The sequence below is a fragment of the Protopterus annectens genome, chromosome 11.part0 (assembly GCF_019279795.1).
Source record: "Protopterus annectens isolate FY-2018-M chromosome 11.part0, PAN1.0, whole genome shotgun sequence".
NCBI classification, from domain to species: domain Eukaryota; kingdom Metazoa; phylum Chordata; order Ceratodontiformes; family Protopteridae; genus Protopterus; species Protopterus annectens.
In genome coordinates this window covers 409,778,762-409,791,260 of record NC_056745.1, presented here as the reverse complement: position 1 = coordinate 409,791,260, position 12,499 = coordinate 409,778,762, and the positions used below count along the sequence as shown (strand labels likewise).

General features: G+C 41.5%; 1 protein-coding gene across 1 annotated transcript in view; it reads right to left on the bottom strand.

Annotated features, from left to right (window-relative positions):
• APAF1 (apoptotic peptidase activating factor 1) overlaps positions 1-12,499 on the bottom strand; it is a 2,040,921-nt gene that overhangs the window by 880,754 nt on the left and 1,147,668 nt on the right. The window contains exon 21 of the mRNA XM_044087206.1: positions 3,650-3,766. Coding sequence (XP_043943141.1) covers positions 3,650-3,766 — 117 coding nt within the window. The remainder of the gene's footprint in view (positions 1-3,649; positions 3,767-12,499) is intronic.

Genomic DNA, 12,499 nt, shown 5'->3' with positions numbered 1-12,499 from the left:
AAATGAAGCATTAGGAGTATGGATTAAAAATAATTCTGTTATTGCAACTAGGGATATGTTGAAACAGACTTAAAAGATAATACAAAAACTGAGAAACTATAAGCTCTTTCCTATAGATTTGGATATCAAGATAGAAGCAGTAAAAATGTTTTAGTCCCCTCAGTTTTATACACAGGTCAGGAATATTTTCATCAAACAGAGGAGAAGTTGTGGATTGTAATCATACCGCTCATCCTCTTAAAGCAAGAAATCTGGACAAAGCCATAAATAAAAGAGGGACAATTTTAAATATTGCTCTTTCAAACACAGAAAGTTGATATAATAACAGGTTTTACATTAGCATAAAATTTCTGAAGGGTATGGAGTCTGAAACTCAAATGTCTGTCATTATTTTCTAACTATAGTCTTTAATGATTTGCCACTAATTTCACAGAAAACCACAATTTTATGAAAAATGGACCAAAAATATGAGGGAAAAGTCTGGACATTCTGCGAAAATCTGTAGAGTTGAGAGGTATGACTATAATTAATAATGAGTTATAGGATTTTATATGAGAGGGGAATATGACAACAGTCAGTGGGAGAAAGTGATCCTTCTAATAGAACAAGATTTAGGACCTACATAATTTGAAGCGATATTTTCGAGCTACACAGTTAAGGCTCTTGTATACAATACAAACAGAAAGCTGCACTTCAAAGATGAAAAGGGGTGATGATGAAGCAGGGGGGAGTAATTCAAGAAAAAAGGAAAAAAATGGGATCTTGGACGTAGATTCTTAAGGAGAATAGCAGCAGTCATACAGAATATTATATTCATACAGCAGCAGAAAGTATACTAAGGTCTAAGCCAAAACAGGAATGGAGAAAGGAGATTCTGCCAATAGGGATGACTGCAATTAGGGGATAAAAAGAATAGGTAAGAGGGGGCTGGAATTTACTGGAGGAAGCTGACAAAAGAATCAAGGTATTGAGAACAAATAATAAGAGAGGGAAAAGCAACAGAATGGGAAAAGGCCAATAAGATATCTGGGTTGCAGACTGACTGTCTTCCCTATCAGGGATTGATATCGGAGTAAAGAGAAAGGGATAAGGGAATCCTAAATAAAAGACCTGCAATGGCTGAGTTTTTAAATGAATCTAGAGCAAAAGCTGCTGTTAAAAACAGGATAATTAGTAGGGCATATAAAATATTGCACAATAACTACAGAAATCAATCAGAAGAGATAAAAAAAAGATTGGAAACAGAGCTTAGATATGCAATTCACAAAGGAATAATGGGAGGAAATATGCATGGCTCCCAAATATGCAACAAAATCTAGAAGATTTAAAATTTTTGCCTGGAAGTGTTGGAAGATTTTAAAAATTCCCTACAGATTACTTGTCAGGAATACAGGGTGAGTGAATGAAACTGAGGAATTTTTTTTTTTTTTTTTGAGATGGGATATAGGATTTGAGTTACCTAGACATAGCAAGGCCTTGCTAAGTTTAATTCTGGAGGCTGCCAAAAAAGCAGTTACAAGAAAATGGAAATCAAAATCTAAACCAGCTATACTTGATTGTTAAAAAAGGGCAGGGATAAATTACATTTTAAAAATGGAAATTGTGGGAACAATACATACAGAAAAATGTTTTAGAGGAGGAACAATGTTTAACAGAAGGTAGGAAGTGAACAACTTATGGAATGTTGCTTTCATTATATGATATATGTAATGTATAATTTTGGAAATGTGAACATGTTAACATGGTTTTATTACGTTTTTACAAACATAAGTTTTCCCATGTAACAAGTGATAATTCAATGTGTTTAAAAAAAAAAAAAAGAATGAAGCATCTGAAAAGTAGCTTCAATCTAGTGCCAAAAGATATAATACATCTTGGAAGGAAGAACTCAGGATAGAAACACACAAGCAGGGAAAGCAGCAGAAATTACAAAAAAACACTGTTGAAATGGATCTACAGGACAGTAAATCCATATCATAAAAGAAAGCAAGCAATGCAAAAAAAGAAAAGGAAAAAAAAAAGCAGCAAAGAAGACTGGTGGAGTGCCGTGATACAAAGGAGGACTATCCAGTAGCAGAAAACAAGATGTTCTTACCAGTTCATGCACATGTGATACAATATAATTTAGAACTTGTGCAGTTCTGGAGAACTTTCTCTCTGCAAAAAGAAGAGATAAATCAGAAACATGTCAATGATGACAATAAAATGGTGAATGGACTGCACTATTAACTATATACCAAGGCTGACAAAAATTACTTTAATTGGTACAAGCTTGAAATGTGTCTACAGAAGAAGGGTATGCCACAAATGTTCGCACCAGAAAGGAATCCACAGAGTTCAGTTTAGCAACAACTTTCAAACAAACATATGTGTAAGAACACAAGGGACACAATCTGAAGATGCACCTTAGACAGCTAAAGTAAATAAAAAATATATTTTTAATGAAAAGGTACTGGATGAATGAATAACCTTCCCAAAGAAATACAGGGTCACAAACAGTGTTTCAAGAAACACAGAATAGGCACATAATGCTGAATGAGCAGAAAAATAAGCTTATTTGACTGTCTCTTTAGCTTATCCAACAGGACAGGAAATGGACACGTCAGACTGGCTATGAGGTCTTTCTATGTAATTGAAATACATCACCATGCAAAAGTGACCCTGGAGTTGATACAGATGGTTGGGGGAGTACGAGTGTGATGTAAGTGTTTTTCCCAATAACACTTGATATAACTATGTAATATATGATGTTTGTTGAACAACCCTGCTTCTAAATGTGAGGTATCAATGAATGGAACATTTGTTCATAGAAGAGAGTCACAGAATGGTACTGCAATCACTTTTTCTTTTCCAGAAGTATTTTCTGAAACTATATTTTAACTGCACTGCTGTTTTAATGACTTGGTGCTGCATACTTTGGTTAGAGAACAGCCACTAAAAGAAAAACATAGACATTGCACACAATCATATGCACAAATGGAAACAGTGACTATGCTTGACAACAGACACACACATGGCAAGTAGATAGAAACACTGGTAATTTAAATAGCAAGAAAAAAGTAATACAAGAAACACAGAAAAGGGTCCATGGACCAGTCTCTGCTTATCTAGTTAAATTATAAAATAAATACAATAATATAAAATAAAATACAGATGTTGTCTACCAATATACCAATAAGTAAATACATTTAAATATTATAACAGATACAAGAAGACGGTGAACTCACATTAATAAACAGATGTGTGATTAAGAACATATAGTTATATGAACAGTAGTGCATGCACATGCTTAGGGAGTAAAACAGAATTTACGAGGATTATAAGCATGCAATAGCTGATAAATTGAGCAGATTCAGTAGACACAGAGGTTGGTAAACTAACAAAACTAAATATATTTAGATAAACAAAATGAACATATCATTTGAAAGAAGGAGAATGAAATAAACATGCAACACCATTTCCTGAAGTACTGCATCCGTTCTGACAGATTTCAACACAGTCTTTATTGCAACATGAGGCAAAAGGAAAATGTGTTTGTTTAATTCATTATGAATATTTTCAGCAATGTTCACAGAGATGATGCTACAAAAACACATCTAAGGTTAATGGCTTAGCTGTTAATGCATTAGAAGAAAACATATCTGTGCACCTTGACTGTTCCACTGTCTAGTCCTACTGCTATTAAACAACTTTCCAGGGGTGTCAGGATCTGCAGGGTCCATACACCAATATTCTTCAGGACCTGCTTTGCGGATTTGATGCCTCCCTATATGCAACATGAAAAATTACAATACTGCAAAACTGTGCAACAGTGTTTTCACAGGAGCATTTTAGTTATATTCTATAGCACTTTCAGTGCAAGATAAAAATAAGAGGTAAAGTATTCAGTTTCATTTCAATCTGCTTCACTGAGTTAATAACCAAAGCAGCGCAATTAACTTACTGTATCAGTAGATTCTATGTAATTGCCTGTAGCAGGCAACACCTGTAAAACACATTAAACATCAGCAAGGGTAAATGTTTCCAGCTTGTATCAAAGCATAACTGACGAAAGTGCTTCCAAAAATCAACCCAGGATGTCGGCCTTTTTTTACACAAAAAGGTGGCCTTCATGTCCTTTCCAGTTTTTCCAACAACCATCAAGGGCAATTCAAATAAGGGTAATATGACATCAACTGTAATAGGAAATACACACCTCCTGGGACAGAAAAATACAGGAAAATGAAAGGAAATCAAGGAGTGAGTGGTTGGGCTGCAAAAGATCCTCCTCTGTGATTCTGCTCTTACAGCTATTTGTATAGCTATATGGTCAGTTTGCATATTTCATGGTGATTGATTGTACCAAACCATACATATATATGGGTAACTTTCAAGCAGTTTTGAAATCCACAATTTAAGAGCTGGTCATAAAACAACAAAGGAAGACCTGATGGTATGGTAAGATGGTTAAATAGTTCTATTCCTTAAAGTCTTATGCACTTTACAGATTCTAGTAAAGATATTGGCAACATAAAACTTGTTGAATTTGTGTACAGCAAAATTATCAACCCATTTAAGACCAGGTTAGCCTGGATCCATGGCAGAGAGGGATGGTGCCCTGACTGCAACCCACGTCAATGGGGTTCAATTAGAGACCCCAATCCTGGAAAAGCCAGGCAGGGAGGGAGGGAGAACAGTAAAGCACCACAGCCCTCTCACCTCTTCTGTGAGGGTGGGGGGTACTGAATATTCAAGGGCCCACTGGACAGTGTGCTCTCCCTGGTAGAGGCTGGGGATACCATTTATTGTGCATCAGAAGGTGGTGTTGGGCTGTTTAAAGGAAATGCCCCTTGTGGTAGTGAGAGGATATTCTCTACTATCAACCCTTTTCATGACTCTTTCGTTTAAGTGCATGCAGGAGATTAAGCATAACACAGAAAAAAATCTTAAACCACCCCTAAGGATGTCTGAATGATGATCCTTCCCAATCGACCCTCACAGTGAAAGGGAACAAATGGGTAATGGCTAGGAGGGGACTGCTAATCAACATACAGCAGGTGCAAAGAGGAAAACATACAGTTTATTTACTGCTATTACAATTTTCTTAGAGTGGCAAAAATAAAGAAAGAGATAACAATTAAAGGGGTAGCCAAAATTATCCAAATTTGTAAGTGCACAAAGTACAGCTGTGTAAAGTCTTACCTTAACAGTAGATGTCTTTCTCTTCACTGTTACAGTATTCATAACCTGTGGGATCTCTTGCCAAAGATAGCCTCACATCTCTCCAGTACACCACAGCTTTTAATTCTTATCAGGGTGCACAAAAGACCAAGTAACAACTTCAAGGATGGAACTGGTGTCCAAACCCTTGAAGAAAGCCCCAGAGGAGGCCACTGCCCTGGTAGAAAAGGCCTGAACAGAGGCAGAATGCGGTTTGCCACGAAAGGAATAATAAAAATAAATGGCTTTTAAAATTCAGGAGGAGAAGAATTGCTTACAAACTGCCAAACCCAATGTCCTGGCATTAAAAGAAACAAAATGTTACTCAGATTTACATATAGCCTTTGTCTTGTGTAAACAATACCTCAGCTGTCTATGAAGATCCAAGGTGTATATAACTTTCTCACTAGCAGATTGTGGAGAAGGAAAAAAGGAAGAAGCTGGAGAGACTGATTAAAATGCAACTCACTGACCACCCTGGGCTTAAAAAAGGATTAGGAATCAGAGACACCCTGTGTCCCTATAAAAAATCAAAAACAGGTAACCACCATCAAAGGCTTGGAGCTCAGAAGCTTGCTTGGCGGATGTGATGGCAACCAACAGAATAGTCTTCCAGGTGCAATGTTGGACGGAAGATGATTATGCATGTTCAAAAGCCTTGCTCAATTTTGCAAAGACAAAATGAAGGCCCCTAGAAGGAGGGATGGGCTTTCTTGATGGCCTGATGTGGAAGACACTTTTCAGGAACTGTTTAACCTCAAAACGAGAGGCCAATGGTGGACTCAAAGGCAAACAATTGAGCTCTGACAGAAAAATATGCCAAGCCAGCATGAACAGCTCACACAATTAAGACAGAACCACAGGAACCTCACCCCCACTAAAAAGTATCCTGTTAAAGCTTAAGACACCAAACAGAAAACCTGTTCCATTTGACAGACATGATTTTCTGAAATTGTATTTCCTGGACTCCTACAGAACCTTACAGAAAACCAGTGTCAAAAGGGAAGTCCCATCACCGAAAGTGTAAACTGAAGCGTGGACAGATGAGGGTGACGGAGAGACCTCTAGTCTTGTGTGAGAAGATCCACTTGGTGAGGTAAACTGTGATGACTGCACCTGGGCAGATGAAAAAGGAGGGGAACTCAGTGCTGTGTGGGCCAAAAGGAAGTCACCAACAGGATTTTTGAGAGTCCTGTTTGATCTTGCATAGGACTCTAGGAAGAGGTGAAAAAGCATAAAGAGACATCAGATTGCATGAAAAAGACAAGGCTTCTGACCTTGAAGCCTGAGGACGAAGTTCTAAAACAGAAGAGAGGAAGCTTTCTGTTCAGATAGGGAGGCAAAAAGATCCACTTGAGAAATACTCTACTGATGAACTATATCTAGAAATACCTCTCTGTGAAGCATCCGTTTGTGAGGTTGGGCCCTGCACATGCTCAGAGACTCTGCCACCAGGTTTTGTTCTGAAGGAATGTAAACTGACTGAAGAGATATCTGAAGTTGGATAGCTAGATCTCAGGCCTGAAGGGATAGTCAGTAAAGAAGATAAGACCTTGTGCCCCCTTGCTTGTTGATGTACCACATGACTGTGGTGTTGTCAGTAAACAGCCTGGGCACCAAAGGGAGTGGAAGGCTTGGAGAGCAATGATAGCTCATATCTCTTTGATGTTATTTGTGATCCAGTCACTGATGAGGAGCCCAGAGATGCTGAACCCTCATGCTGCCAGAAGCAGTCCCAAACCCCTGATCAGAAGCACCTGGAAAGAGCCCCTGAGATGGAGTAGGAGGCTGGAAAGGGATACTTGGGTTGAGGGATACGTGCTTAATCCACCAATGAAGCTCAAGTTTGAGACAAGGAAGCAAGGGAACTGGAATCACAAGGGAAATGGAATCTCCAGAAGGTGGCAATGCTGAAGCCACACCGACCACATGTACTATGTAAACTTCCTCATATGAAGCTTGGCGAAAGGGAGCAAGGGGATGATCAAGGCCATGAACCCCACAGCCCTCAGAAATTGCCTGGCAGGCATGTGAGACAAAGGAAGTAAGGACTGAAAGTAGATTTTTAGACACAACACCTTGGTAGCAGGCAGGAAAGCCAGCATTGGAACAGTTTGGATCCTGCATCCCAAAAAAGATGCGATCCTGAGAGGGAGACAGAACAGAATTCCGGAGATTGATGGTGAAACCCAGACTGTGCAACAGGAGTGTAGTAAAGTGCAGGTCCTACAGGAGCCTGAAGAAGCAGATCCTCCAGATAAGGAAATATTTGTACCCCTCGAAGTCTGCAGAATGCTATGACTGAAGCCAAGCACTTGTTGAATACTACTGGGGCTGTAGAAAGAGCAAAGGGCAAAGCACAAAAATGAAAATGAGAGGAAGAAACAGAGAATGTACATACTTCCCGAATGGAAGGTGAATTGGAGTATGAAGACAAGCATCTTTCAGATACAGAGAAACTAGAAAGGCCCGAGTTAGCAAGCGGGGATACAGTGTTTGGAGGGAAAACATCCTGAAGGTAGGTACCTTGAGAAAAGCATTCAAAAGGGAAAGGTCTAGAACAAGCCTCCAGGACTCCTTTCTGGGGACCAGAACATCCTGGAATAAAATCCTGTACTGTGAAACTGGCAATTCAATTCCCTGATAGCAAGAGTTGCAGAGGTGTATACCTTCTTACCCCATTTGTCCAAAGCTCTGGAATCCCTGTCCGAAGGGGTGGAATTCTTGGCTGTAGTAGCCTTAATACCTTTAGGCCCCTGGGAAATAATCTCTGGGTCAGCAGTAGGATTTTTCAAAAGAAACTTGTGAGCATCAGGTACTCTGTAGTAACTGTCTGGTTTCCTAGGGCAGCAGGTAAGTATCAGGAGTAAGGCTGGATTCCATGAAAACATCATCCACAACATCCAGGACAGGGGGTATAGCTAAAGGCCTGTGCTGAGGCAACTCTAAAAATTCCATGAGTCTCTTTTTGGACTGAGGATAGTCTTGGCATTCCCAATGGAAATGCTCTCTTAAAGTATGCATGGTTTCACCAAAAGTAAAATTCTCTGGAGGGGAGGCAGAGGGAATGGATTCCTCTATATCCGAATCCTCATAGGCTGATAAGGGCATGTCTTCATAATCAGAAAGTTCAGAGTCATCAGACTCCTGGTCTGTAGAACCTGAACGGGACTGGATTCTTTGTCTTTTGCAGGGGAAGGCTGACTTCCTCTAATCAGCATAATAAGGTCTTCAGCCATTCTAAGCATTTGTTTTTTTGGCATGGGTGCCTGAGCATGTGCTTTGGTCATCAGTTTTCTAGGCGTAGTGCGTACTCTGAGCCTAAGAAACTCAGTAGTTTTGGTTAGAAATGAAGTCGTCTGTTTGTTTTGAACATCGGCAGGGCGAAAAACTGCGTCAGAAGCCAGTGCCTGCATAGCGGCTCCGGACCAATCCAAGGTGGCGACATCCACTGGTTCCTTAGTCAAAGAAGCGCCTCGCGGCATACCAGACTCTGAATGGGTCTCTGCAGAGGCCTGCGAATCCACTGAAATGATCATCAGGGGCTGCAAAGGCACCTCAATTAGTACCGGCTGACTGGCAACCAACTTAACGGAAGCATCGTCTGCAGTTTTCAACCTATGCGGTCTGTATCTGTCTTTATCCTTACGTTTTTTTGGAAAATCGGTAGTCAGATGGCTTACCAAAGCCATTTCAGAATACGGAGATTGAGAGCGAAAGAATTTAGCAACAAAGAGAGCCCGATGACGAATGGTTCAGGCTTTAAACAAGGCACAAAACTGACAGCAAGGGACGTCGTGGTCTGGGACTAAACAGATGATGCAGTAAGAATGAAAATCTCTGAGGTATTTGCTTTCCACAAGCAAGACAATTGCTAACTTTTTCTGACATCGGTTAGAGCAAGAAAAAAGGATCCCCAATGGGTTACTTAACTCGAAAACGAAAATTCAGGTAGCGGCTGACCGGCACTTGCGAACTGCTTCTGCTTCGGGCTCGTCCTCGGCAAGAAAGACTGATGTAATGGCGTTGGCTGCCTGTTTTATACTCCTGACGATCTGACGTCAGGGAAGAAGCGACAGCATCCGACTCAGAAATACTAAGTCTCTGGTATTCAGGCCGACTGAGGGCTACCTGCAGGTAGATAACCCAAGTGTGATGACTGCAACAGTGAAAAACGAAGAACATCCATCAAAACTATAACAAAATATATTCCTCTAGAGTACTGAACAGTTTCTGCTAGTCACAACAATATTTGAAACTACAGTTTCAGGAAAGAATACCAAAAATCAAAATAATAAAATACATAGTGCAATGGACTTGTAAATAGCTTTACCACAACAGAAAATCTAGGCCAGGATCACATTTATTTTCTTATACAATGACTTAAGAAAGAAATCTGAATCAGAAAAACTACAAGAATAGATAGACAAGTCAGAAGGTACAGGTGAACTAAAAAGCTAACATGTCAAGCTACAGATTCATTAGTGAAACCAGTAGACCAAAAAATAATATGTTTCTACATCAGGACCAAAAATGAGAAAGGGCCAATAAAGACTAGGAAAATAAGAGGACCGACACACCATGGGCTTCATCAACAGTTAATCTTCCAAAGTGGAAAATGCATAAAAAGTCAGAACTTATGCTAATATTCAGACAGACAATGTAGCTCCTCATTCTATCAGACAGTGAGCCCAGCCACCATGTGGAGAAACCTTACTTTTGTTGCTTATATCCATGATCTATACATTTGGTCATCACCCAAAGCTTAGCACTAGTTGTAAACACAGGGAGAATTAACCTAACCTTTAAGGTGGAATCTTCATCCTTTGGCTCAACTCTCGTTTCTTGTTACAGTGCAGTACAACTCCTGCATTGCTGCCTCGAAAGCACCACCAATATGCTGGTCAGTCTCCCGACTTACTCCACCCTCACATGTGAACAAAATCCCAAGACACAAACTTCTCCTGAGTTAGATGTTTCCCCTTCACACCAAGACAACAAAATTAGAAGTTATGTACTCACCATAACGTTCCATCTGAGTAGGTGTATTCACTTGTCTGCAACCTGTGGGTTATGGATCCGATATCGGATCCGAACCGGCATGGTTTACCAGCTATGGATCCGAGCTCTCAGCTCCTCCCCTCACCCATAATGCCCTGCTCTCCCTACATGACCTCAGATCGTGTTTGCCAAAAGCATGAACACCCTGAAAAGGGTAACACATAATATGCAGGAAACTGAAAAGGCCAGGGGGATAGGAGGGCGGGATGGTTGCAGACAAATGAATACACCTACTCAGATGGAACGCTATGGTGAGTACATAACTTCTAAATCTGAAGTAGGAGATTCATTTGTCTGCAACCTGTGGGACAGAGTCCCCAGCTACCTGAATCTTGGGCGGCCATCATGGAAGGATATTCCGGAGCACTGCGGAGCCAAAGGATGCTCTACCCCTAGATGTAAGATCCAACTTGTAGTGGGAAATAAAGGTATGAGATGAAGCCCAAGTGGCTGCTGCACAAATATCATCTAGAGGAATCCTAGCCTTAAAGGCGGCCGAGGTAGAGACTGACCAGGTAGAATGGACATGTACACCCTCCGGTGCGGGCCTTCCAGAAGCTTGATAAGCCAATAAGATGCATTGTGAAATCCAGCGAGATAATGAGACTTTAGAAATTGGCTTGCCCAAATTAAATTTAGCAAAGGAAATGAACAACTGGTTGGATTGCCTATGACCATCCGTCCTGTTTAGATAAAATCTAAGTTGCCTGTGAACATCTAAGGAATGAAGCTTGTATTCACCCTTGTTTTGATATTTAGGAAAGAAAACAGGGAGGTTAATGGATTAATTAATGTTTGCTTCAGAAGCTACCTTAGGAAGAAAGGACGGATTGGTCCTGAGGTAAACACGGTCCGGATGAAAGACCAAGTAAGGCGGTTTGGCTGATAATGCTTGAAGTTCTGAGACTCTCTTGGCCGAGGTAATGGCTACTAAAAAGGCCGTCTTGAAAGATAAGAATTTCAGATCTACCGTAGCCGCTGGTTCGAAGGGGGGAGCGGTCAAGGCCTGGAGGACCAAAGAAAGGTCCCAAGGAGGAACCACTTGCTTTACAGGGGGCCTGAGAAGGAAAGTACCTTTTAGGAAAATCTTACACAATTTGGCAGACATCAGTGGACTGGAGTCATGACCAATATGATAATGAGAAATTGCTGCAAGTTGTACTTTGACCGTGGAACTGCTAGCACCATCATTAAAAAGAGTGGTTAAGAAGTCAAGCACCAGAGGAAGGGGAACTGTGAAGGGGTTTAGGCCTTGCCGCTCCGCCCACAAGGAGAACCGTTTCCACTTACTGCGGTAGATTTTCCTAGTGGATGGTTTATGAGCCGCCACCAGGATGGCCTTAACAGGGGACGAAATACCGGGAGTCCTGATCAGGAGTGGAACTGGAGCAGCCAAGCGGTCAGCTTCAGGTTGTCCAGGTTCGGGGGTGATAAGCGGGACGGATGAGATATCAGATCCGGAATGGGATCTAGAATCCAAGGAGGATTCACTGAGTGAGACCTTAGGAAAGGGAACCAGATCTGTCGAGGCCAAAATGGAGCAATGAGAATCATTCTGCACCCCAACCGAGAGGCTTTCTGAAGAACTTGGAGCATCAGAGGCAAGGGGGGATAAGCATAAAGAAGACCGGGTGGCCAAGCATGTACCAGAGCGTCTCTTGGGGTACCTCCGGGAGGAGGTATTAGAGCGAAAAAACTGTCGCACTTGGTGTTTGAGGGAGATGCAAAAAGATCGCAACAAGGAGTTCCCCACCGTGCGAAGATGCGTTCCGCTACCTGAGTATTGAGAGACCACTCGTAAGGGGTAAGAATGGTGCGACTGAGTTTGTCCGCCAGGATGTTGGACCGACCCGGAATATGCGTTGCTATGAGAAAGCGGTTGGTGGAGATTGCCCATTCCCACACTCTCATGGCTTCTCGACAAAGAGGGTAAGACCTGGTTCCTCCTTGTTTGTTGATATACCAGACAACAGACATGTTGTCCAATTGAATCGCAATTGTTCCCACGGGAAGAAAGGCCTGAAGTGCTAACAACGCTAAGAGCACTGCTCTCATCTCTAGAACATTGATATGCAATGAGGTCTCTGAATCGTTCCACATGCCTTGGACCGTCCGGCCTGCAAAATGCCCCCCCCACCCGAGGCGGGAGGCGTCCGTGGTCACCGTGGCGAGAGCGGGAGAAGCACAAAAGGGGTGGCCTCCGTGGAGATCTGGAGAGTGTAGCCACCACAGGAGGGAC